Genomic DNA, 27,598 nt, shown 5'->3' on the forward strand with positions numbered 1-27,598 from the left:
CTCTTCCCTAGACTAGAAACATCTCCTGACTGGCCTGTCTGTGCCCCCTTGTTGCCTTCTGCACATTGTAGCCAGAGGAATCTTCCAGAAACATAAATTGGATTGTGTCTTGTTACCACTGAAGCCTCTCTAGTGACCTCACAGCACACTTAGAATAAAATCCAAACTTGTCCCTCTTTCCTGGTTCCTACTTACCTCTCCAATTTCCCTGTAGTTCATTTGCCCCCAGTCCACTGCCCTCATGCCACATTGGCATGCCTGCGGCTCCTTGAGGATGCCAGTCCCTTCCTGCCTCAGGGTCTTCATGCTTGCTGTTTCTACTACCTAGACTGCTCTTACCCCCTGCTTTGCATGGCTGTCTTCAGGCCTCTGTCTCACCTCCACCTCTGCCAGAAGGTCTTCTCAGACCACTGCGTCTCAAGTAGTCCACTCCTGTAACCAGTTCTTTTCTAAAAAGGCAGGTCTTTGTTTTTTCTTAGCCTGCCTCCTTCTTTCAAGCTATTTGTTTATTTACTTGCACACTGAATCTCCCCCACTAGAATGGAGGCTTCATTTGGCCAAGGACATTGTCTGTTTTGTTCATCACTGTATCACTGGTATTTAGAATGCACCTGGTACATAATAGGTGCTAAATAGGTGTTAAATGAAGAATAGAAAATTAGGAACAATAATATTCATTAATTAAGGAGTGCTTGGGATTAAATAAATAATGGCATATCCATGCATTGGAGTAACTGCAGTCATTTAAAATGATGATGCAGTTTTACTTTTATTAACACAGAAGATGTCGAGGATATTGTTGAGTGAACAAAACAGAAACAGCATGTATATTGAGGCCAAAGGCAAGTAAAATTATATATGTACATTCATACGTATATCATATTTATAGAAAGAGAGATTTCTGGGAAAATAGTCACTAAAATATTTGTAACAGTTAACCCTAGGTAAATAGGGGTTTCAAATGGTTCTTACTTTATTCTTTATAAGTTTTTTTGGCTTTAGATTTTTATATTGAGCATATGTTATTCTTATAACTAGGAAAAAAAGAAGTTATTTTTGTTCAGGGAGTGGAGCTCTCTCATTTTGTTTAGTAATTGCTTGGTGATTGTCGTAATCTCTTTGGGCTGCTATAACAAAAATACCTTAGACTGGGTAATTTATAAACAACAGAAATTCATTGCTCACAGTTCTGAAGGCTGGGAAGTCAAAGATTAAGACATCTGCAGATTCAGTGTCTGGAAAGGGTCCATTCCTCATAGATGGAACCTTCTGTGTGCCTCCTCACAAGACAGAAGAGGCAAATAGGCTCCCTCAAGCCTCCCTGATTAAAGTATCAATCCCATTCCTGGGGGTGGAGCCCTCATGACCTAATTACCTTCTAAAAGCCCCACCTCTTAATACTGTCACATTGGATATCAGGTTCCAATACGTGAATTTGCAGGGGACACCAACATTCAGACCATAGCAGTGAGTGTTATGTCTTATTGACCCCACATAAGCTCCATGAAGGTTAAGGTACAAACTGCAGACTGAGCCATTTTTTTCCATTTTCTGTGCAAGCAGCTGTTTTGACATGCTTTCCCTCCTAATCCTCCTGCAGCTTAGTGCAAGATGCCCTGGCATGGCCCAGACACAGTTGATGCTGTGAATAGGATTGAATTCACTGCAGTACTCAGCCCTAGGCATCTGCTATTTTCCCAAGACAGAAGGGAGATGGGTGCAGTGGGAGGGGCTTCTATCTACTGTGTGAGGCTTCCAGGGCTCCTTCTATAGGCTGTGATTCTCTTACTTGGGGCCAAGGATGTGTCATGTGCCCTTGGCCCCCAGTATGCCACATTGGAGAACAGCTGTGCTGTGCCCAGATGGAGGCCTGATAGTCACAGGGGACTCTGTTATCAGAAGCTTCTTCCTAGGCCTCTTACCTCTCCCACACCAACATACACCCATTTGAGATTGGATTTTAGTTTGCAAAAGTCTAAGTTATTTTACTGGATCAGTTAATTTAGTGTAGGTCAGTGGGTTTTTCTGTGTTTATTTTAGAAAACTGCTTTTCCTTTTAGTTTGTCTTTGACTAATTGATCCCATGTTGTGGTTTATTTCCCTGCCTTGAGATGATGTGGGAGCTATTTGCACTTTGGCCATCCCTTCTCAGGCCTCTTTTGACTCCCATGATTCATGTGTGGCATGGCCAGGGCCTTCTGACATCACCCTGGGGAAGGGGATGGGAGGCAATAGTATATCATTGCTGTCATGGAAACTGTGCTGCTAATGTGAGGCTCTACTTTTTTGGTTTCCTTTGAGAGTCATTGTGGCATAACGTAAAGAAAAGAATCAGACCTGGGTTGGTTCAGCAGGATACCTGCTAGCCTACTTCATGATTGGGGAATCTTGAACATACCTCCCCTGTCTAAACCTCTGTTTCCTCATCTGTAAAACAGAGAGAGTACCTGCTTCATGGAGCTGTGTAGATGACAGTACTGAGAACACCATGAATACAGAGGAAGATGCTCAATAAATAGTAGTTGTTCTCAGTCCCTTCATTCTGCAAGCCTGACAGCCCATTTGGAACTATTGCCAACTTCCTCCTCCATCCAAGCCATGGCATATATTACATATGCTTAATATAGCCCATGACTTTTTTTTAGAGACTGTACAATGACATTTCTTAAGACATAATAGACCTGTTTTGGCTAGAATGGGTCCTTGTTCCATTTACTGCCATTCCCTTTGTACTTAGCAATTCATCATAGCCCAGAGATTGGAGCCAAAGACCACTTTAAAGAAGATCTGACAGCAGAGCTGCTTCTCTGGGTAGATGGGTTTTCTTGCCTCATGGACTGTTCTGCCTTGTGGCTTTTGTGAATTATAATCCAAAGCATTGCAATTTTCTGATAGAGCCAAGTTCATGTTTTTAGCCCATAAAATACCAAACTTTATATATCTCAATAATGCTCCTTAAATTGGTGTTCATGGGCAATATTCATGGTTATCATCAGTAGTATCAGTAGTAGTCATTTAATAAGCATCTGCTTTGTGCCAAGTGCAGTGACAGCTGATTGGAATTTGTGGTGGTTCATTACAAGGAAAAAAGGAAGTGGGTCACTCAAAATGGAAAATGCCAGTAGCATGTTAGGCTCATCATGTACAACTGTATTCCTTGAAATTCCATTCTGGGGCTCAGTATCCTGAAGGTGAGGCCACACTAGGACACCTGGCTTCAGGAACCTTCAGGAAGCTCTCTCTTTGTCCTAGAACAGGATCTCACTGCACAGCCTGGTACTCCCAACTGTTTTCACGTCAGAATGTAGGTAGGAAGTAATATTTATGTGCTATACTAGTACAAACAGGAGAGGACTTGGAGTTATCTACATAGGGCATTGTGAAAACATTTGTGATTTTAAAAATATATATATATATAACAGAACTCTGATGAACAGGCCAGGTGTGGTGGCTCACATCTATAATCCCAGCACTTTGGGAGGCCAAAGCAGGAGGATCAGTTGAGCCCAGGAGTTTGGGACCAGCTTGGGCAACATGGTGAAACCCTGTCTCTACAAAAATAAATACAAAAATTAACTAGGCATGGTGGTGTTGTGCCTGTAGTCCCAGCTACTCAGGAGGCTAAGGTGGGAGGGTCACCTGAGCCCAGGGGATCAAGACTGCAGTGATCCAAGATTGTGCCACTGCACTCCAGCCTGGGCAACAGAGTAAGACCCTGTCTCAGACAAACAAACAAAAAAAGAATTATGATGAGCAAAATGAAACACAAAGTATTAAGAAATATATTAAATGTTGAATTGCTATGCCATAAAAATCTTTTCAAGTTTTTTCATTAAAAACTTGAGCTTGTTTCAGTGTTCATAAATTTTTATTCAGGATTTTTTCCCGGGAAGGCTTTGCATAACTCCTGTCAGGGCTTTTTAATGATAATCTCCCAAAAATAAAACTCAAGTTATCCTTAAAAAGAAATTTCATTCACACAAATAACTGATAAAAATGTAAAATCATTTTTATACTTATTCAGAAGTTTACACAACAGTTGAAATCATATTTTAAAAATTTAACAGCTCTTCCTTTCATCAAAATTGTAAGGTTGAAATTTCTTCAGTAAGAACAAATTAATTTCAAATCTAATCTCACCTTTTTGTATCAGGTATTTCTTTTTTTTTTTTTTTTTTTGAGACGGAGTTTCGCTCTCGTTACCCAGGCTGGAGTGCAATGGCGCGATCTCGGCTCACCGCAACCTCCGCCTCCCGGGTTCAGGCAATTCTCCTGCCTCAGCCTCCTGAGTAGCTGGGATTACAGGCACGCGCCACCATGCCCAGCTAATTTTTTGTATTAGTAGAGACGGGGTTTCACCATGTTGACCAGGATGGTCTCGATCTCTTGACCTAGTGATCCACCCGCCTCGGCCTCCCAAAGTGTATCAGGTATTTCAAAATGGCATGAAGCTCTATTGCAACATGTATATGAATTCTTAGAGCAGTCACCTTGGAGTTGGTTGGAGATCATAAAAGGCTACATTCAGTGCACATACGTGAGGACTGGTGTGTTGGCCTTCACCTGGAGCTGTGCTCCCCTGGGGGTCCCCACCTGGCCTGCCTGCCACTGACCAGCATCCTCTTGGGCTACACTCTGCTCCATGAGTTTTTCATGCAACATTTTTCATGGAACATAATTTTTACTTGAAAGTACAATTGACAAACTATGGTTTTTCAGACTTTGGAATTTGACAGACATTTTCTCAATAATGAAAGCGAACATTATCACTTCAAGGGAAATAACTGACAATATTTTGTTGCCAGTGATAAAATGTGATTTCACATGACAGCTTCTCAATACTTAAATTTTAAATTAAACAAGGGTTAGAAGGCTGACCCTATGTTACAGCCTCTCAATTGTTTTTTGGGGTTTTTTTTTTTTTTTTTTAGATGGAGTCTCACTTGGTCGCCCAGGCTAGAGTGCAGTGGCGCAGTCTCAGCTCACTGTAACCTCCGCTTCCCGGGTTCAAAGGATTCTCCTGCCTTGGCCTCCCGAGTAGCTGGGACTACAGACACCCACCACCATACCCGGCTAAGTTTTGTAGTTTTAGTAGAGATGGCATTTCATTATGTTGGCCAGGCTGGTCTCAAACTCCTGACCTCGTGATCCGCCCACCTCAGCCTCCCAAAGTGCGGGGATTACAGGCATGAGCCACTGCACTAGCCTGGTCAGTTTTTATAAGTGCTCCCTACATGGCTTAAAAAGAGGCCAGGCACAGTGATATGCACCTATAGTCCCAGTTACTCAGGGGCTGAGGTGGGAGATCACTTGGGCCCAGCAGTTTGAATCCAGCCTGGGCAGCATAGCAAGATCCCCTCTCAAAAAAAAAAAAAGAATGTACATTCTCCGTTTATTGGATGTAAGGTTCTCTGTATGTCTGCTAGTTTAAATTTAGTAATTGTTCTGTTCATATATTCTGAATTCTCACAGACTTTGTGAGCTTGACTTTTCAGTAGTTTATGATGATGGTAGACCAACTGTGTATTTTTATTTTAATTCCATTATTTTTGCTTTATATGTAGCAAGGTTTCGTTATTACATGTATTCACACTTTAATATGTAGCCTCTTATGTCCAGTTTCCGAATCTTCTAAGGTTTACATCAGTGTTCCAGTGTTCATCCAGCAAGTTATATGAATCTTTTGCTGTGACTAAGAAGACTGACTTATTCCTTTTATGTGGCAATGGAAGAGTAAATGGTTAATTTCAAAGACATCTGAAAAAGGACTTTGTGCATTCACAGCTCTGACTTGGTGCACTTGCAGGAGAAGGGCATCAGTCATGTCACTCCCCACCTGGAGCTGGGCAGAGACACACATGCTCCTTGGTCAGTGATTTTTGTAGTCCTGGGCTTTCCAGCCTGGCCAAGGCAGGAAGCCTAAGCTATCAGACTAAACATTTCTGCTGGCTTTCTGCTTTGATACCTGCGGAGGAGAGTATCTTCAGGTGCTAGGAGAGCTGGAATATCAGTGCACGTTGTGCCTGGCTGACCCGGGATTCCCAGAGTGTTCTGTTCTTAGTACAGATCTGGGATCATTGGGCTGCTGGTGAGACCCAGACTTTCATGCCAGCTACCCCAGAGTTGAATTGTCCCTAAAGTGTTGGTACACTCAAAATAGCAGTTACTTTGTATAAAGCAAATTCATATGTAACTCTAAGAACACATTTGTATAAAGGAGATGTGCTGGGGTCTGTAACCGTGCCCAACCCCAGCAGTAGAGAAGCTGTGCTCCTGTATTCCGGCAGCATAATGCCTGTGCCTTCCTGATTGCTTTCTTTTCTAGTTTATAATTCCTAAAGATCATGCTTAAATTTTCCTGCTAATCAGAGAACTCTGTGATGGCCATGCACAGATTAAATCATCAGTAACGTGACTATGAGGCTGGGGCTGAGGGTAAAGTGCTCCTGAGCAGGCAGATTCTGGTGACTCAGGAGACTCAGGAAGTCTTTGTGGAGAGGGTTAAATATCAGGCCTTTATACATGATGGGAGGAAACTACCTTGGCAAACAGGGAGTTCTTAAAGGGAACCCCAAAGCAAAACCCAGAAAATAGAGAGTGTGAAAGGCATTACATAAATAGTGTGGCAGACAGTTGCACCTAAGAAGAGCCAGAGGAGGCTCGCTGTGGGCAGGTGACTGTGATATAATCAGAAAGGCTGGGAGCCAGGAAGGGCCAGAGCAAGGGAATCACCACAGTCAAAGATGTCAGGTGAGGGGGAAGGAAAGGGAGAGGTAGCCCCTGCTGCTGCCATCACTGCCACCACCAACACTGCCCGTCGCTGCAAGGGGTGGAGGAAAAGACTCCAAAAGACTCCATGTCTCAGAGCTGCTTGTTAGTCTGCCTTGCTTATTTAGTCACTCTGTCCACCCCTCCATCCATTCAGCACATTTATGGAACACTAGTTCTGTGCCACATGCGATATTAGGTGCAGAGGTGAGCCCTGTCCTTTAGGAGGACCCAAATACATATAAGCTAGGACAGCTTAATTGAAGGCAACAAAAACTGACTGGGAATAACTGTTTTTAAAAAGGAATTTACCAGAAGGACATGGGTACCCACAGAATCTAATTAGAAGCTAAACATCCAGCTGTCAGAAAGAACATGAGGGGCAGCCCCAGGAATCTAGGTTGATCCCTCTCTTCAGCACATTGTTTTTCTCCCTGGTGTCGCTGAGTTTAAGGAAGAAATTGTCCCACTAATCTAGCTTTTGTCAGGTACCTACACTTTGGACATAAATCCCATCAACAGTCTCACCACTTGCCTGCAGTGGGAGAAGAGCAGTTCCCTGAAGGAAACCCAAGGGGCTTATTTCTAAAAGGACAGAAACAACAGATGTGCACTGCAAGTTCATGAGTAAGTTCTGGAAGGGGTGGAGAGCACAGATAAGGTGCGTTTAGGCTAACAAGTTAGATGAGAGAAGATGTCATTCATTCCATATTCCTTCCGCATGCCAAGCATAGTGTTAGGTAATGCAACTGTGAGGAAGAGAAGAGCCTTAGTGGAACTTGCAGACTAGCAGAGGAGAGGCACCTGTCGGTCAATGAGTAGTTACAAACTGGAGAAAGTACACTGTGGCACAGGAGCATGTGAAGGGCGAGGTCTACACAGGGAGAACAAGGAACGCTCTTCTAAAAGAGGGCCTTCAAAGTAGGGTCTAAAGAATGAGCAGGAATTAACCAAATAAAGAGGTGCCTGCTTCAAGGAACTGAAAGAAGCCAAAATCACCAGAGCACAAAGCAAGGGAGACAATAGTATAAGACAGAGCTGGAAATTTAGGGAAAGGAGTAAAATCCTTATATTATAAGAACATCTGTGAAATCGAGTTTTGGTGATGGCTTTATCTTGAAGGATAAGCAAGGTGAGTGAAGGCGTCGTAGAAGAAATGTCACCTGCAGTAGTAGCTCTCAGGCATAAAGGCTTCCTAGAAGGGAGTGGCAGGAGATGAGGCTGAGAAGACAGATCAAGAGGTTGCCACGTGAACCAAGCAACAGTGAAGACTCAAGCAAAAGCAGTGACGGGATAGTGAGGGAGCAGGGTCTATATGTAGCAATGAAAGACATTAGGGTACAGCAACATTTCTTTCTTGGAGGACTGGATGATAATGCTATTATTTAAAAACAAGAAGAATCAAGGCTGGAAGGCTGGGGAACAGGCGAAGATAAGTCTGATTTGCACCATTTTGAACTAGAGATAACTGTGGGTCATTTAGGAATAATGTGTAGGAAATAACCAATGTGAAAAGAGATTGGGAAATTATTTAATTTTTAAATTTTGAAGCAGGGTCTCACTTTCGTTGCCCAGGCTGGAGTGCAGCAGTACAGTCATGGCTCACTGCAGCCTCAAATTTTCTGGCTCAGGAGATCCTCCTGCCTCAGCCTCCCAAGTAGCTGAGACCACAGGCGCACACCACCATACTCAGGTAATATTTTGTATTTTTAGTAGAGACAAGGTTTCACCATTTTGCCCAGGCTAGTCTTGAACTCCTGGGCTAAAGTGATCTGGCTGCCTGGGCCTCCCAAAGTGTTGGAATTACAGGCATTAGCCACCACACCCAGTCAGGAAAATATTTTAAATAAAGAGAAAGGCATGTTCAAAGGCCTGGAGATGATAAAGTTATGTTGGAGAAAGATGAAATAGGTCAGCCTGGCAGGAGCATTGAATATGGCAGGGGTGATGCCGGGAATCTAGAAATGAAGTTGAAATGGTAGCTATAGGCCAGGTCATGAAGGACCTTGTGGATGAAGAGACTGGGATTTGTTCTGAGAACAGTAGAGTCTAACCAAAGTTTTAAGCAGGATTATGATATGGCCATATTTATCTTACAGAAAGATAGCTCTGATTGCAACACAGAGCATCTATTAGACAGGGGCAGGGAGACCCAGCTATAACAGGAGGCTGGTACAGCAATCCAGGGGAGAAGTAAAGCTGGCTTGGCCAAGGAGAGTAGAAACGGAGAAAAGTAAGTAGATTTGAGATCCATTTAGAACATGGAATTAAAAGGACATACCAATGAATTAGATCAAAGAAGAGAGAAGCAGGAATAAAGGAATTCTCTCAGGTTTCAAGCTTGCGCAGCTGGGTGAATAATGGTGCTGTTTGTTGAGGTGGGAAATCCAGAAAGAGGTTCTGGGTGTGTATGAGGGTGATGAAGATGAACTCTGGGAGGGTGTGCTTTAGGTTTTAAGTGCCTGTAGGACACTGAACTGGAGCTGTCCAGGAGGCAGCTGGATATACAAATGTGGAGCTCAGCCAGGTGCAGTGGCTCACACCTGTAATCCCAGCATTTTGGGAGGCCAAGTTGGGCAGGTCATGAGGTCAGGAGTTCGAGACTGGCTTGGCCAACATAGTGAAACCTCATGTCTACTAAAAATACAAAAAACTAGCCAGGCATGGTGGTGGGCGCCTGTAATCCCAGCTACTCAGGAGGCTGAAGCAGGAGAATCCTTTGAACCTGAGAGGTAGAGGTTGCAGTGAGCCGAGATCGCGCCACTGCACTCCAGCCCAGGCGACAGTGTGAGACTCCATCCAAAAAAAAAAAAAAAAAATGTGGAGCTCAGGAGAGAGGACTGGGCAGGAATGAGAGATTTGGTTTGGGTGCAATGGAAGGATAATTGGGCAGGCTGGACTGAGTGTTGAGCAAGGTGTCTAGACTGAATAAAGAAAAAGTGAAGAAAGGAGAAATAACTGAAAAAAAAAAAAACAACAAAAAATGTGGAAATATTTTCAGACGTTGAACAATTGGTAGTACAGGACATTAATCTCTGAAAGAAGGGAAACAGATGAGGTTAGCCCTGTAATTGCCCAAGCCAACTGCCTGGAGAGTTTCCAGTCCACGTTGCAGAGAAGGAGAACCCAAGAGTCCAAAGGTAACAGTTGAGAATTGGAGGAGGCCACAGCCACTAAAATTCACGGATCATCAGAGAGGAGAGAACTGCACAAAGAGAGAGCTCAGGGGATCTGCTGCAGGTCCCCCATGGGCTTTTCAGCTGATAAGTACATGTGAATGGGAAAACTACCAGAATCTGGGGAAAGAACCACTGGAAAAGGGCAGGCAGAATAATCCCTAGAGATCACACAAGGCTGGGAATTGTGGAAAACTGTATAATGAATGGGGTACCACATAGTGTACTCAGGAAGGTATTGCCTTAGCAGTGGGTAAAATTAGTAATGGTGCAAAATTAACCTTAAAATTCACTCTTGCCTTTAATTCTAACCCTACAAAGCTTAAAAGCAAGCCTTTAAAGACTCAAACTGTTTCAAGTGATTTAATTGTACCTCAAAAATACTTAAGGAATGCAGAGGTATCCTGTCCCCAACAAGATAAAATTCACATGGCTGGCAGCCAGTCAGAAGTTACGAGGCAATTCAGAAAAGCATGTGTTCAAGAAGGCAGGGGAAAGCATGAGAATGTTAAGGAAAGGCATGGAATATATGAAAAAGAACTCCCAGAGATGAAAAAATACAATGTCTGAGATAAAAAATTTACTAGATGAATAATCAGCAAATTAGACACTGTAGAAGAAGAAAATAGGAACTAGAAGATACAGCAATAGAAACTATCTAAAATGAAACAGAGTAAGGGCTGGGTGCTGTGGCTCACACCTGTAATCCCAGCACTGGAAGGCCGAGGCAGGAGGATAGCTTGAGGCCAGGAGTTCAGCCTGGGCAAAATAGTGAGACCCCTGTCTCTACAAAAAGTTTAAAAATTAGCCAAGTATGGTGGTGCTTGTCTGTAGTCCTAGCTACTCAGGAGGCTGAGGCAGGAGGATTGCTTGAGCCCCAGAGTTAGAGGCTACAGTGAGCTATGATTGTGCCACCACTCTCCAGCCTGGGCTACAGATTGACACCCTGTCTCTTAAAAAAAGAAAAGGAAAGAAACATAGAGTGAAACACTACTGGGGGAAAAAAATGAACAGAGCATTGGTGAGCTATGGGGCTTCAGTCAGCCTAGTACATGTGTTATTGGGGCCCCTAAAAGAGAGAGGAGGGCAGAAAAATATTTGAAGAAATAAGAACCAAATTTTTTTCAAATGTAATTAAATCCCGCAGATCCAAGAACCCCAAGGATGCCAAACACAGAAAGATGATGAAAACCACAGCACATTATGTCATAAGCACTCCCTTCTCATTTCCCACAGGTGCTTGGCAAAGGGGAGGAAAAGCAGCCTCTCCTGGAGAGTCTCAAGAAAAGCCTCATAGGGTCTTCCAGGCTTCACTTGTGGCAGGAGGTAGAGGGGGTGGGCCGGGTGTTTGGAATGGGAAATCAGAGGGCATTGTGAGAAGGGTTTGACAGAGGACCGAGGATGAGAGAAATGGGGTCCGTGGCTCATTTTAACTGGCTGTGCACTTTCCTGGAAGATTTAGCTAGCTCTTAAGTTTTCCAAAGATTATTCCTACTCTTTGCAAGAGGATTTTATTTGTTCAGTACAACACCTTTCTTCTGGTAATGCTCCTTGTAACTATGCATACCACATGGGAGTCATCATTTTACACAAACCCCATCTCCTCAGTCTCTGTGACTAGAACAGAATGAAGAGCTGGTGCAAGCTCCACCAGCCCTAGCCTTTCCCCAGGAGTTTCACCCTGGGAGCAGAGGGGCAAATGCAATCCTTGCCAGTGGCAAAGTAGAAGATGTTTGCCTACAGGTTGCTGGTGGCCATGTTGCCTCACTTACCAAGAAAGCTCACCAGGGGAGAGTACAGGCAATAGAGGGAGGCCATTGGTGTATTCCAGTCACTTTCGGCCACCCCTGAGACCCTCCACACTCTGGCCCTTCCCACGTTTTGGTTATGTGAACCATTAAATCGCCCTGTTCACCTAAATTAGTGCAACCAGTATGTTGAGCATGGAGGAAATGTGGAGGGATCATCACAGACACCTTCATTTTGTCTCCCACTGTTGCCTTAAAATGTTGTCATGTCTTTAATACACCTGAAGTAATAAAAATTCCATGGTGCAACAGTGAGTTGCTGTTTCCAAAATTAGAGTGTCCCGTCTTGTGTAAGAGTCACAGCTTTCAATTCATGAAAGCTGCAGTTGCTCCCTTCCCCCCAGTAGGGCTTAGTGCTGGCAGGTGCCTGACAGGGAAAGAGGGCATGCCTTGCTTGTCTTTCCTCTTCCCTCCTCTGCCAGATTAGCTGCTGCCTCTGACCTCTCTTGGATTGCTGTGGGAGGGAGAGAGAATGAGCAGTAAAGACCTAGAGTGTTTGCACTCTCTGGACCTGACAAGTGGTTAAAGCTGACTCTGGTGGGGTGCTTTTGTGAGTGTTCTGATGACCTGTTTCCGTTGTGGGCCCCTATTCTCTGTGGTTCTCCTAGTATGGGTAATGCTCGTACCTCTGCCTTGCTCCTCACTTTTGCAGCCCTTGAAATCCCAACATCTACCCCCTGCTTCTGTTGGCCGAGGACCTGTCAACCCAGGCAGATGTTCTGGAAAGGACCCAAAACAAGCCCACACCAGCTCCTTCATGCATTGGTTTTTGCCAGAGATTCTGGCAGTGCAGGCCGGTCCCCATGCAGTGCTCTCCTGCAGCCAGCCCGCCCATCACCCAGCATATCCTCTAGACTTGCTGGGTAGGAGGTGGGCCCCAGGCAGCCCATTGAGTTCTCCATACCTTAAGACCCTGTCAGGCTTTCTTCAGCAGGCTGGAGTGAGAGACAAGTACCCATCCTGCCCTGTTCATAACACAGCTCCCCATAAAGCAGTTTTCAAATCCTCTCTCCCTTCATCTCCAGCAACCGATTACTATTTATATGTGTTGTAGGGAAGGCCTTTAGAATTATGTGATAAGTATTCAGAGATTTCCTTTGAAAATCTGCATCTTAGTCTAGCGCTTCACTATGGTGCCTGAAATGTATCGCCTTACAGGCCCAGGTAAAATTTTCTTTCTAGCATCCTGTTACACTAATTTGATTTGGATTTATGACTGTTGTGACCAAATAATCCTGATAACAGTCAACAAATATTTATTGAGCATCTACTATGAGCAGCTACAGCTCTCAGAGCTGTCAGTCCACATAATCTTTACATTTTTCTTGAATCCATTTGCCAATGTTTATAAACTTAATTTTACCTTAAAAGTCCAGATTCCTGGCTTGAAAAAATAAATCAGAAGATGTGGTAATGTGGGGCCTGTGTTGCTGCCTGGCACAGTTAGCAGGAGCTAGTGGGAGCTGCCCTTCAGCAGGGCATGCACTGTCCAGATGGACTCAGTTCCCACTGGGCTCTGATGCTAGAGCCAAGGCCCAGTTGCCATTTATCATGAGTATCATTATTCTGGTACTCATGTCTCTTTTTTGAGGGCTGTATGGGTACAATGACCCTTTACTGTGTTGCCCAGGCTAGAGGGCAGTGGTATGATCACAGCTCACTGCAGCCTCCGTCTCCCAGGCCCAAGCCATCCTCGCCATCCTCCTACCTCAGCCTCTGGAGTAGCTGGGACTATAGATGTGCACCAACACGCCTAACTAATTTAAAAAAAAATTTTTTTTGAACTATGAGGGCTCACTATGCTACCCAGGCTGTTCTCAACCTCCTGAGCTCAAGCAACCCTCCCACCTTGGCCTCCCAAAGTGCTGCGATTACAGCACTGTGTCCTGCCCTTATGTCTCTTAATAAAAGAGAGAAAACAGATAGACCAAGAGAGCCATGAAGGGACAAACTTGCTTTAGAAATGCAGAGTTCTTAGAAATTTAATATGCAGTGAGTGTGTGCTTGTGTGCGTGTGTGTAAAACAAAACAAAACTAAGATGCCACTGGCAAATAATAAACCCCAGATACAATTATTTTTGCTATATAGAAAATATATGGGAGAAAAAAAACTGAATCGAAAAAAAGACATTCCAACAAGATTTGTTTTTTAATGCAACTAAAATAAGTAGTGTGAGCTGCTGCTGTATGAGGGTATTACATTCTCCCGCTTCCCTCATTTGGGTTATGCGCTCTCTTGCTTAGCCCCTGACATTTGAGTTTGCAACAATGAGGGAAGCATTCTCTGGCCTCTCTGGAAGGAATCTGCCAAAGTATGGATTCATTGTCTAAGGGAGTCTTAGCTCAGGTCCGAGGAGCAATAGCACGAGAGTTCCCCCATGGTTGTCACCACACTGGGAGACGGTAAAAGGTATTTGGCAAGTTGATGAGGTTTCCTTTTTATTGAATGATAAAATAGGATTGTTGAAAGATCACTTAACTTTGACACTGACTCTTTGCAAATTGTATTTTTAGTTTTATTTTATATTTAAGACTTTTTTGTTTTTCTTACCAATGCTTGTAAGTTCTTGATATGTTAAGTCAAGTCTTTCATCCATTTGTCTGCATTAGAGCAGAACCAGAATTATTTTGAGGAAAAGCTTTCACTTGCTCAAGGGTATTCTCTTGGGAGGCAAGCCTTCTGTTGAGTTAAGTGTCCTAGCTGGTATCTTCAATTTTAAGAAGAGGATTTATTTTCTTTCCACAGCTCAGATGATTTTGAAAGCAATGAATCTGGCCTTAATTGGCCTTGCAGAATGACTCCTGGGAAGTACTTGTCAGCCTGTGTAACTTCCCTCTTTTGGCCATTCACTGCTTACTAAAGGCTGAGTTCCTCGAAAGCTTTGCTGCCTGGCCTTTTCCATTCAGAATTTTGGTCTTGGTATTCTGTTTTACCCTTAGATTGAGCCAGTCCAGCTTAGCTAAGAACTGCATTCATAGGCCACCTTATTCATATGCCACTGTATTCATATGCCAAAATATGACATAGACACACACACACACACACACACACACGCACACACACTGCAATTATGGAGCAGAGCCATAAGAAATAATCCCATGACACTTCCTATGATTTTCCATATACAGATGTTTTTGAGAACACAGGAAATTTCCCTCAAGTCTTAGTATGAAGAATAGCTGTGATTCTTCTGGTTTATTTTCTGGATACTGCTGAACCATGAAATCAGTGCTTTGCACTTAGTTTTAGCTGTGGAAAATCTTGGGGACAGATCTGTAATCTTCCTCCAGCAAGCACACAGGGCCCTAGGACGTTCACTTTTGCTATTTTCCTTACCCTACCTGCATTTTCCTATTTTTATGTCCACTTTGGCCCCAGATTTCTCCTTTTTAAAATATTGTACTACATACAATTTTGTAGAACTGCTTCAACCTCATTTTAGAATGAGGCAAGATGTAAAGAACTTAAATAAATTAAAAGTTTTTATCTGATTGGTCACTTGTTACAAACATCAATTTGTCTTTAAATTTTATTGTAAACTTGCTGTTCTTTATATAATCTGATCTATTGGTTCTTTATGATGACCAAGAAGAGAACTGGCATGGATTTGAGGACCCGTGTCTCTTAGCCATGGAGAGACATGGCTAAGATGGCTAATTCAGCAAATACTGTGTTTAGAGCTTAGAGGAAGCAGAGATTGCATCTGAGCCTCTTACTTTTCTAGGATCCAGTTTCATGGGTTACTAAATTTCAGTTCCAGTTACCACATTGATACAGGAAGGAAGGCAGTTACATACCAATATAGGACTGGCTGCCCTAGAAGCATAGGAAATACCTGGCATTGAACTTGGTCCTTCACAAAACAGGTGTTCAGCTGGTGTTTTGTGGTTTATGTATTTAGTTGTGTTCTTTGAAGCAGTTGAATTGTGTAATTTTCCAAGGGTTGTCTGTCCCCAGGGTCTAGGTCTAGGGGATGCAATATGCTAGTGTTATCAGTGGCTTAACTTCAGTGACATTTTCTGCTTTTCTTTTTCAGAGTATGATCGGTTGGGCTTCCTCCTGAATCTGGACTCTAAACTGTGAGTAGAATGAGAAGATACCTTGGTTCTGTGGCAGAGAGGTCTGTGAGAGCTGGGTCTCACTTTGAAGAGTCAGCTCTTATCACTCTTCTGGTAAATGGGGGACTCCCTGGGGCCTCTGTCCTTAGGCTGTCAGCAGAATCTTGGGGCATGTTACAGTCTGCAGTGGCTGGAGAGGGTGGGATGATAGGTGCAAACATAAGGCCTTCAATTTGGCTGGCACGGGCAGCTCATTACAGAAGGAGACCACTGCCAGGAGTTTGAGGGACTAGAAGGCTCCTGGAAGGCCTTCTCCTACAGAGTAGAGGACAGTTGAGTCACAGCAGGAGGCAGGGCCTCACAAAGATGCTCTGGCACCTGACATGCACAGCCTTCTGTAATCATTCTCTGTCTTCCTCTCCAGCTTCAACTCCTGCCACTCTTGCCACAGGTGAACCCTCCTTTTCCCTCTACCTTTGCATATGCTTGTTATCTGTGTCTGAAATTCTCTTTCCTTGCTAGTCCACTTGGAAAACTAAAAAACGACTTCCACCCCACACAAATTGCCTCTTCCTCTGTGCTTCTTTTGAATTTTTTTACCTCTGTTACAATTATCTTACTAAGCTGTAATTGCATAATAATTACTAATTTTTTAAGGGCACAGGCTCAGAGCTAGGCATAATAGGTAGCTTGATTTAAATCCCAGATTGATATTTATTCTCTTTATGATTTGGGGCAAGCTACTTAACCACTCTGAGTCTCAGTTTCATCTGTAAGATGATGACAATAAACTTATTTCACAGGGTTGTTATAAGAATTCAATTGAAATGATTAATTTATAGAGGACTGTCAAGTATTGAGTATCTAATCCTTCCAGGATCCTTCCCTACTGGCCTTCTTGGTTTCTCTAGCACCTATACAGTATTGGTCTATGTCTATGTGTGTCAGGTGCTCATTAAACACTGAACGCTTGGATGGATGGATGGATGGATAGGTAGATGAAGGTAGGATGACTGCATACTTCTCTGTTTGACAAACATGCCTTGAGTTGCAGCTCTTTCCACTCTATGTGTTCATGCCCCATGCAAGCCTGCTCACATGGCTGATACTCAATAAATCCCTGCAAAACCACATTACTACCTACTGTGATTCCTTTCTATTGTTAGTCATCTTTGTGCACCTGTGTCCCCTGCCCTGTACCAGACAGACATCATGAAGGATCAGAATTGTGTCTCCTTCCTCTCCTGTCTTGCATAAGGCCTTTTCCACAGTTGCATCTGATGGTGATGGCCACACCTACATACAAGACATCAAACCAGGGGCTGGTTGGTTTTCCCACTGAATAGTCTGGCATCTGGCTTCTTGGCTCTGGTGCCTTGTGCTATGACTTCAAGCATTTTAAATCTCCCAACTTTTATACATTATGGAGGTGACTATGAAGGAAGAAGTGTCTATTCTGGTTACCAGGCTAGTAGAGAGATGTCAGCCGCATGTTAACATCTGGGGAATGGGGTTTGATTGTGGCTAGAAAGCTACAGGCTTCGCTCTTAGAAAATTCTTACATCTTCACTCTTAACATCTGGGTAACGGGGTTTGAATGTGGCTAGAAAGCCACAGGCTTCACTCTTAGAAAATTCTTAATTTAGCACACAGGAAAAAAAACAAATCAAGTATAAGCCCTAAGCAAGTGAAATGACACCAGAACGGAAGAGATAGAGTAATTACCAAGTTGAATCACATTGATGAACAAAAGGCATATTCTCTAGGATATGTTAACTACAGTATTGAAACTGTCTTCAACAGTGAAAAGAGGACGATGAGGAGGACACTCCTGCCCTGCTCTCCTGACAGTTGGGTGGTACATAGTAGGCTGTTGTGTAGCTTTCTGTTGTGTATCAGGGCAATTCTTTGAGCTATATGAGTTAACTTAGTCTTTAGCACAGTAAATTGTCTTGGCCTCATTTGATTTAACTCACAATTTAAGCTACAAGCTGGAACTTTTCCTGCCTCTAGCTGCAAAGGTTTTTCTAGTCCATTGCTGTCTTCAGAAGTCTAGTGCTGTTTCTCCAGTCTCACAGATACCTGAGAAAGGTTTCCACCCACTTCCAGAGAGAAGTTTCCAAGTTAAGGATTCTGCTTTTGGTGGGGGCAGTTCCTCAACAAAGTTGAGATCTCCCTTTACCAAGTCCCTCTCTGGTTGTGTTATATTTTATTTCTGAGGTATAGGAAAGGACCTGAACTTGAATTAGAACTGGATTTGAATTCTGTCTCTGCTGGTTAGTATTATATAAGCTTAGATAATTATTATATTTTAGCTTTCTGAATCCCAGTTTTCCTTTATGAAAAACGTAGGTAATAGCACTCACTTTCTATGGTTTTATGAAGAATTAAAGAAAGGGTTCTGTAAAGTATGAATGATTATGCCAATGTAAGGCCTTCTTTTTATTTATCTTGATTAGGATTCATTTAGCTGCTGCTGCTCTTTTTTTTTTTTTTGGTACAGATAGGCTCTTGCTGTGTTGCCCATGCTGATCTTGAACTCCTGGGCTCAAGTGATCCTCCCACCTCAGCCTCCTAAAGTATTAGTATCACAGGTGTAAGCCACAGTATCTGGCCTCATTTAGATTCTTGGGTATAAGAATTTCATATGTTCTGGAAAAATTTCAGCCATTATCTTTTTAAATATTCCCTCTGCCCCACTCTTTCTCTATTCCTCTTCAGAAATTCTGATTGAATTTTAGACTTTTCTCATTATATTAACTTACCTTCCATATTTTTCATCTTTTAATTATTTTCACATTAAATTGGAACCCCAAAAGACTCAGCATAAGGATAAACTACAACATTAATAAACCTGCACCCCCAAAGCAGGGCTGCAAGAACAATTACCAAAACTCTGAGTAGGTCATGGCAATGGAACAGAAACATTTGATATTTGTGGCCAGAGTTCTCATCACTCAGGTGATCTAGGGAACCTCAAGCTGTGAGTTCAGTTGAAGGTATTCCAGACTGGCCTCCAAGCACCTGGCAGAAATAAATGCAGACTTTCCATAGAGGAAGTCATATGCATTCCTCACAAAATAACTTTTCGAGGAAATGAGCAGCTCACAGTAAAAAACAACTAAACACACAAGGAAACAAGCTTCTATTGAAGCTTGTTCACATGGTTTTATGAGAACCATGTAAAACAACTGACTGAACAGAGGAGTACCCACAAAGATTTCTGAAACTGGAATTATTACCACACATCATTTGTAAAACAATTAAATATGCTGTATTTAAAGAAATAAGAGACAATACTGAACTATATGCATAACATAGGGAACTATGAAAAGCAAAATGCCAGATTTGAAAAACAATGAACTTCTAGAGTTAAAAAATACAGTTACCAAAATTAAAAACTCAATAAAAGGGGTTAGCAGCAGATTAGATGCAACTAAAGACAGAGTTAGTGAACTGGAAGGTAAGACAGAAGAAATTATTTATAAAAGGGGTTGGCAAACTCTTTTGGCAAAGGGCCAAATGGTAAATATTTTAGGATTTGGGGCCTTATTTTTTTTGTCACAACTACTCAACTTTGCTGTTTTAACGTGAAAGCATCCATGGATAGTACATAGATGAATGAGTATGGCTATATTTCAATAAACCTTTATTTATGGACCTTGAAATTTTAATTTTATATATATATATTTTTTGAGATGGAATTTCACTCTTGTTGCCCAGGCTGGAATGCGATGGCGCTATCTCAGCTCACCGCAGCCTCCGCCTCCCGGGCTTAAGCGATTCTCCTGCCTCAGCCTCCCAAGTAACTGGGATTATAGGCATGTGCCGGCACGCCTGGCTAATTTTGTATTTTTAGTAGATACGGGGTTTCTCAATGTTGATTAGACTGGTCTTGAGCTCCCAACCTGAAGTGATCCGCCCACCTCAGCCTCCCAAAGTGCTGGGATTACAGGCATGAGCCACTGCACCTGGCAATTTTATGTAATTTTTATGTGTCATAAAATATGCTTCTTTTAATTTTTTTCCTCATCTATTAAAAATGTAATAAGACAGCCTTAACTCACAGGCCCTATAAAAAACAGGTGAAAGGTTGGCTTTGGCCCACAAGTTGTAGTTGGCTCACCCTTAATTGAGAATGCAACATAGCTACATCTGCATGAGAATTGTCTCCTCACTCCAGGTGTTTTCCATTCTTGGAACCCTATTGCATAGAAATACTCCTTTTTAAAAAAAAAAAAAATGGATTCAGGGGGCAAATGTGCAGGTTTGTTACCTGGGTTTATTGTGTGACGCTGAGGTTTGGAGTATGGATGGTCCCATCACCCAGGTAGTGAGCACAGTACTAAACAGGTAGTTTTTCATCCCACTCTCCACTCCACTCTAGTGGTCCCCAGTGTCCGTTGTTCTTATTCTTATGTCCATATGTATTCAGTGTTTAGCTCCCATTTGTAAGTAAGAATATGTGATATTTCGTTTTCTGTTCTTTGTTAATTTGCTTAGGATAATGACTTACAGCTGCATGTATCACTTTTCACAGAAAAGAGAAAACTGTTCTAAACTGCATATGAAACCAAAAAAGAGCCAGAATAGCCAAAGCAATCCTAACCAAAAAGAACAGAGCTGGAGGTATCACATTACCAGATTTCAAACTCTACTATAAGGATGTAGTAACTAAACATGATACTGCTACAAAAACAGACACACAGACCAATGGAAGAGAATAGAGAACCCAGAAATAAAGCCACACAGCTACAACCATTTGATCTTCAACAAAGTCTGCAAAAGTAAGCAATAGGGAATGGACTACCTGTTCAATAAATGGTATTGGGATAACTGGCTAGCCATATGCAGAAGAATGAAACTGAACCCCTACATTTCACCATATATAAAAATTAAGATGGATTCAAGGTTTAAATGTAAGACCTCAAACTATAAAAATCCCCACAGAAAACCTAGGACATACCCTTCTCATCACTGGCTTTGGCAAAAAAATGTATGGCTAAATCCCCAAAAGCAACTGCAGCAAGAACAAAAATTGACAAGTGAGACCTAATCAAATGAAAGAGCTTCTGCACAGCAAAAGAAACTCTCAACAGAGTGCACAGACAGCCTACAGAATGGGAGAAATACTCTTAAAATACCTTATGTCCAATGATATTCCAAAACCCTGGAAATAGACATTTTAGATTTTTTTGTCTTCACTGTATTTGTTTAATTATGTCTTTCTGGAATAAATAGAGTGGCTTATATTTCCTTTGAGAATGACTTGCTGCTTGTATCTACATGACAAAATCACTTGTCAGTGCTGTAAGCATTATTCAGAATACTGATGTGCAAAAACCTTGTCTTTTTACTACAAGAACTGTTCAACAAGACAGAACTTTTTGGTGGGTTAAAATGTGAGCTCTGGAGTCAGACATGGATTTTTGGGCCCAGTTCCACATCTTACTAGCTGTAATCTGGAGTGAGTTATTTAACTACTAAGTCTCAATTAATGCGGTGACAATGGTAATACCAAGGATGAGAGTCAGCCCTTATCAGTGTCTGGTAAACTGGCAAGGATATTGCCCAAAAATGAGACCTGGACCTCAGCTTGCCTCCTGCTCCATACCCCAGATTTCATTTCTTCACTCTTTCGTTTAGCAGATATTTCTTGAGCACCAGCTATGTGTTTTCTAATTGGAATAAATGGAAAGCTCTAAGCCCTATTAGGCACAGCTTTATAAGCTTGATTGGAAAGGCTATCCTGTGAGCTGAAGTCTTAGTGAATGAGGAGGAAGCAGTTGAGAACAGGAAGGGAGAGGAAAGGGAGTATTGCTGGATAGCATGAGCAACAGACAAGTTTCTGATTGTTTCTTTTTTTATAATAAGTATGACATATTGGTGGTTTGGAAGCATTAATGGAGTACCAAGAGAATAACCAGGGATCCCAGGGTGCATGGAGTATAAAAGGAAGAGCAGCCTCCCTAGCAGAGGGCTGTAAAAATGGTGTTTTCCCAAGAGACCTAGGTTTCTATGAAAGCAAAGATGGAAGGAGCATTCACTGAACAGTTTGAGGATATAAAGGAACACAGTTTTATGCCACATAATGGAAAGTTAGAGTGTGGGCTGTGCCAGGGGAGCCGTAGGAAACTGGACCAAGGAGAAGCAGAGAGCAGTGACTTGAGGATAAGAAAACTGAGAAGAATATGGTTGGGAGAGGAACAGGAATAACTAGAATGTAAGACTGGTGAGTTGGTGATATTACTAGCCTGTGGTTGCCCAAGAATTGACCCTGTCTCCCCAGGGGTTGGGCACTCAGGCTGCAACTTTCCTCCAAGGGGGCACATCTGCTGTCTGAAAGGGATCTACTGTGGTATGGCTCAAAGTTGAGGGCCCAGGGAAAAGGTTCGGGAGTAAAGGCTCTTGCCCCAACCATAAAGTGGACACTCCCTCATTCAATCAACAGATTTGCTGAGCAACTAATATGTATCAGGCAATATTCTGTCCTCTGAGAATATACCAGTGAACAAGACAGTCAATAAACAAAAAGTATTATAAATAAAGTTTTTAGAATTTTGGAAGCTGGTAAGTGCTATGAAAGAAAATAGAGCAAAAGACAAGGGAATGCTATTGAAGAGATTGCAAGTTTCAATGGGACGGTCAAAGTAGAACTCATTGAGAAGGTGATGTTTGAACAAGGAGTCAAAGGAAGAGAGGCAGCGCATTCCAGACAGAACCCTAAGGACATCTTGGTCTCTGTTATAAAGAATATGACATAATGAGTCAGGAATGTGCCCGTTAGTCCAGGGGAGAGATGAGCCATCTGGATTCCTTGAAGGAGCCAGATCCTGGTGTCCAGGTGTGAGTTTGCTGAGCTGATGTGGGCCTTCTGGGAGCACATTTAATTAAATGGAAGTTTCATCTATTTCTGCTGGGTGTGGGCAGCTGCTCTGTGCTCTGAGAAAGTTCCTGTCTGCTGCCACAGTGTGGTGTTTTATAGTTGCCATGTGGGCGAGAGCATGGGGACTTTAATGCTCAGTCTGACTGCATAAGGAATTCCATGTGAAGACATAAAAACATGAAAATGAAAGCAAACAACTCAACCCCCAGAGTCTTGTGAAACCAGGTCATTTGTAATAGTGTATAAACATTGGGCAGTCTAAATGCAGCCTGAGGTGAGTTTACTACTTCTAAGGGTGACGATAGTTGCAAACCTCTGCAGTCCTCTGCTATACCAGCTGAGCTGTCGGAGGGTGTGGATTTACTACTTCTAAAATAGCCTGTCAAGTTCCCTATGGCTGCAAGGGGAAAGCATTTATTGAGCACCTACTATATGCCCAATGGTGCACTAGGTACTTTCTATGTTACCTGTTGCCACAACAGTTGCTTAGACAATCTCATCCAGTATCATGCCTTTAAATATCATCTATATGCTGGTGACGCCTACATTTATATCAAGCCCAGTTCTCTTTCCCCACACTCCAGACTCATTTACCCAATTGCCTCCTTCATTTGGATGTCTATTAGGCATCTCACACTTAACATGTCCAGAACCAAACTCCAGATTCACACACCTGCCTCCCAGAATCTTTTCTACCCCAGGAAATGGCAGCTAACTGCGTCCTTCCAATTGCTCACATCAAATACTGTAGCATCATTTCTTTGACACTCAAATCTAATAATCAGTAAACCCTATTAGCTTTACCTTAAATATCCATATATCCAGCCACTTCTCACTACCTCTATATCATCACTCTGTTCAAACCATTATCATCTCCCGCCTAATTTTTGCACTCCCAACTGGTCTTCCAGATTTTACACTTGCTTCTCTGTGGTCTGTTTCCACACTGAACCCAAAGTGATCCCGATAAAGTACAAGATAGATCTTGTTACTCCTGTGATCAGAACTCCCCAGTGGCTCCCCATTTCTTGTAGAATGAGAGCCAGAACCTTTACAATGCTTACCAAGGCCCTACATGGTCTACACCCTGGTTCCTGTTACTCTCCTTCTTGTTTATTATTTTATCCTGGTCTCCTTGCTGTGATTCAGATACTCTAGGCCTGTTTCTGCCTCAGACTCTTGGCATTTGCTCATTCCTTTGTCTGGAACACTCTTCCCCAGCTACCTGCAGAGATTGTGCACTCTCTCCCCTTTTTAGAACATAGCTCAAATGTCACCTTCTTCATAAAGTCTCCCTTGCCCATCCCATTTAAAAGCATAACCTCATCCCCCATTGGCATTCCCCATTCCCCTTTATCGTGTCATTTTCTCCAGGGTATCTATCACTCTCGGATGCTGCGTATGTTTTATTTACTTGTTTATTGTCTGTCTCCATCTACTACAGTGTTTTTTTTTCTATTTTGTTCCCCACTATTTTCTAGCACCAAAACCAGTGTCTACTGTATTACTTAGTGATCAATTAATAAATATTTATTGCATGGATAAATGGTGGGCAACTCTATGAAGTAGATGGTATTTAAATACATTTTAACAAATGTGAAAGTGACTATAGAAAGGATAAATAATTTACTTGTGTTCACAGAACTAAATGTGATTAAGCCAGTATTTGAACCCTTCTCTGCCTGGCTCCAAACTTTTTTACTTTTCTCACTATTCAACATAGCTTTCTGTTTTTTCCCAAATTCACAGCCAGTTTGATCCTACGTTTGTACTATACCATAAGCTTTGTAAGGGCAAGAACTATGAATCTTCTGCTCACAGATGTATTCACAATGCCTAGTATAGTGTTTATGTGCACAGTAAATACTCAGTAGATATTTGTTCAATCAATTGAGGACAGGAGGAAGAGGTTATGAATAAGAGAGAATAGAGCCACCTTTAATAACAAAATCCAGATCTTTCAAGTATTATTATTATTAGAGATTTTTAGGGAGAGGAGAGTGCAGTGGTGAGGATTGTCAGGTGGCCCCTTCCTTTATCTAATGCTGACTTTCACCATCTCCTGGAGAGACTGTCACTTGAAGAACTTCTGCCACCATCATGCTGACTTCAGAGGGCCAGCTTCTCTTTAATTCCTTAAAAAAAAAAAAAAGAAGAAAGGGGTGTGTGTTTAGGTGGGCAGGAGGTTACTTTCTCTTGGCTCCTCTAAGCAAAGCTAAAAATATTTCACTAAAGATTAAAAGAGGACATCAGAGAAATTAACCTTGAGAGGACAAGAAATCCAAAAGAGTAGTCTGGTTTGCAAAATGCAAAATTCTGTGTCTTCTATAGCTAGCATGAGCCTGGGCCATACCTACTTCACAACAGGAAATCACAGGATTGCAGGATTTGGCTAGGTTCTTTGCTTCATGACATCTAGACTTTTTCACAGCCCACTGTTCAAAGACTTTCTCCTGGACATCTTGAGCTACGTGACAAGATCGAAATTCCAACTTTACAGCTCATGGAGGGCTCTCTCTGCATAGTGGTTTTTGACCTTGACTGCATGTTGGAATCACCTGGGGAGCCTAAAAATTACTGATGCCTGCATCCCATCCTGTAGAGATTTTGAAGTCATTGAGCAAGGACACAGCCTTTGCATTAAAATTTTAAAGCTGCTCAGGTGAGTCTAATATGCAGCCAGATTGAGAACCACTGCTTTAATAAAAGATTCTGTTTCCTGTCTGAAGAAGTCTCCACTTCCCCAGGTAATTGATACCAAGAATAAATCTGTCTGTACATAGGAGTTTGTCTATGTGTGGTGATTCATAACCAAGACCTCACTACCCAGAGATTCTGATTTAGTTGATCAGGAATTGGGCTCAGGTTCCTTTATGTTTAAATATTCTCCCAGATGATTCTAATATGCCAGGGTCAAGAACCATGAAGTGACCTTCAGGCCTGTCACTATAATTGTATCTGAATATAACATAACAACTACTGGAGAATATCATAATAGTTATGTTAGGATAGTGGAATTGTGGCTACTTTCTTTTCTTTTGATTCTAAATATTGTTTTTATTCCACCTTTACAATGAAAAAAATATATGTGGATGTTTCTGTAATTTTTTCAAACTTTCATTATGGGCTATAGATCTCTAGAAACTATTTTCAGAAATCCATTTTATATTAGTTTTTGGTTACCAGCCTTTTCTCTAGTTTTTCTTAATAGTCTTTTAAAATCTCAGCCAATTGAAGAACTTCCTATACATTATATCAACTAATTTATCTCTTCCTTATCTATAATTGAGATAAATATATGTGTAAAGATGTAGTATTTGTCTTTTCTATGTTGCCAAACTCCAGGAGATCTGAGGGTGGAACATGAGAAGTCTGGAGGAATGAGGAGAGACCAAATTATATGGGGTTTAGAGATAACAACAAGAAGAAATTTAGGCTTCATCTCAAGGGCAAAAGATGCCTTGAAGGGTTTTAAGCAGATGAGTAGTGACATAATCAGTTTTGACCCTTAGGAAGATGTCTTTGGCTACAGGAAGGTAATTTGATTAGAGAGGGGCAAGAATGGAAAGGGAGTGGGTACTTAGGCTATGATAAAAGTACAGAGTAGAAATCAACAGAGAAAATCAACAAAACAAAAGCTGGTTCTTTGCAAATATCTATAAAATTGATAAACCTCTGACCAAAAAGAGAGAGAGAAGATATACATTACTAATATCAGAAGTGAACATAAGATTATCACTACTAATCGATAGATATTAAAAGAATAATGGGCAGGGTGAAGTAGTTCACATCTATAGTCCCAGTACTTTGGAAGGCTGAGGAAGGAGGATCGCTGGAACCCAGGAGGTGGAGACCAGCCTGGGCAATGTAGGGAGACCTCATCTCTTAAAAAAAAAAAAACTAGCCGGTTGTGCCTGTAATTCCAGCTACTTAGTAAGTTGAGATGGGAGGATCACTTGTACCCAAGAGGTCAAGGCTGCATTGAGTTGTGATCACGCCACTGAACTCCAGCCTGGACAACAGAGTGAGACCCTGTCTCAAAAAAAAAAAAAGAAAGAAAAAGGATAAGTAAAGAATATCGTGAACAACTCTGTACCCACAAATCTGATAACTTAGATGAAATGGACTGATTCCTTGAAAGACACAAACCACCAAAACTGACACAAGGAGAAATAGACAATCTGAATAAAAATATATCTACCAAAGAAATTAAATCACTAATTAACAACTTTCCAGAACAGAAACAACAGCCTCAGATGGTTTCACTGGTGAATTCTATCAAAATTTAAGGGAAAAAATGATGCCAGTTATCTACAGTGTCTTCCAGAAAATCAAGGCAGAAAGAACACTTTCTAACTCATTCTATGTTTCCAACATTACCCTAGACATTACCCTACTACCCAAATAAAGACATTATAAGAATGGAGAACTACAGATCAATATCTCCCATGAACATGCTGCAGAAATCCTCAATTATTAGCAAATTGAGGTCAGCAATGTATAAACAGAATTACATGTTGCAGCCAAGTAGGATTTATTCCAGGTATGCAAGGCTGGTTCAGCTTTCAAAAATCAGTGAATAACATTCTGTTACATCAACAGGCTAAAGAAGAGAAATCATATAATCCTGTCTATAGATGTAAAAAAAAAAATTGATACAATCCAATACCTATTCATGATTTTAAAAAAAATTATCAGCAAACTATGAGTAGAGGGGAACTTCTTCAATTTGATCCAAAAAACCTAGAGCTAACATCATGCTTAATGATGAGAAACTGGATGCTTTTCCCCTAAGATTGAGAAAAAAACAAGGATATCCCCCCCGACCACTCCTGTTCAACATTACACTAAAGTCTTCACTAACACAGTAAGACAAGAAAAGGAAATAAAACGCATACAGA

At 41.9% G+C, this 27,598-nt stretch overlaps 1 protein-coding gene across 8 annotated transcripts in view; it reads left to right on the forward strand.

The window, feature by feature from the left end:
- Positions 1-27,598, forward strand: part of ST3GAL3 (ST3 beta-galactoside alpha-2,3-sialyltransferase 3) — a 231,427-nt gene that overhangs the window by 99,471 nt on the left and 104,358 nt on the right. For all 8 annotated transcript variants that reach the window (XM_012434583.3, XM_012434587.3, XM_012434584.3 and 5 more), the window contains one exon: positions 15,790-15,832. In XM_012434583.3, coding sequence (XP_012290006.1) covers positions 15,790-15,832 — 43 coding nt within the window. The remainder of the gene's footprint in view (positions 1-15,789; positions 15,833-27,598) is intronic.

Source organism: Aotus nancymaae, unplaced genomic scaffold, assembly GCF_030222135.1.
Source record: "Aotus nancymaae isolate 86718 unplaced genomic scaffold, 86718_ANA_hifiasm-v0.15.2.pri h1tg000007l, whole genome shotgun sequence".
Taxonomy (NCBI): domain Eukaryota; kingdom Metazoa; phylum Chordata; class Mammalia; order Primates; family Aotidae; genus Aotus; species Aotus nancymaae.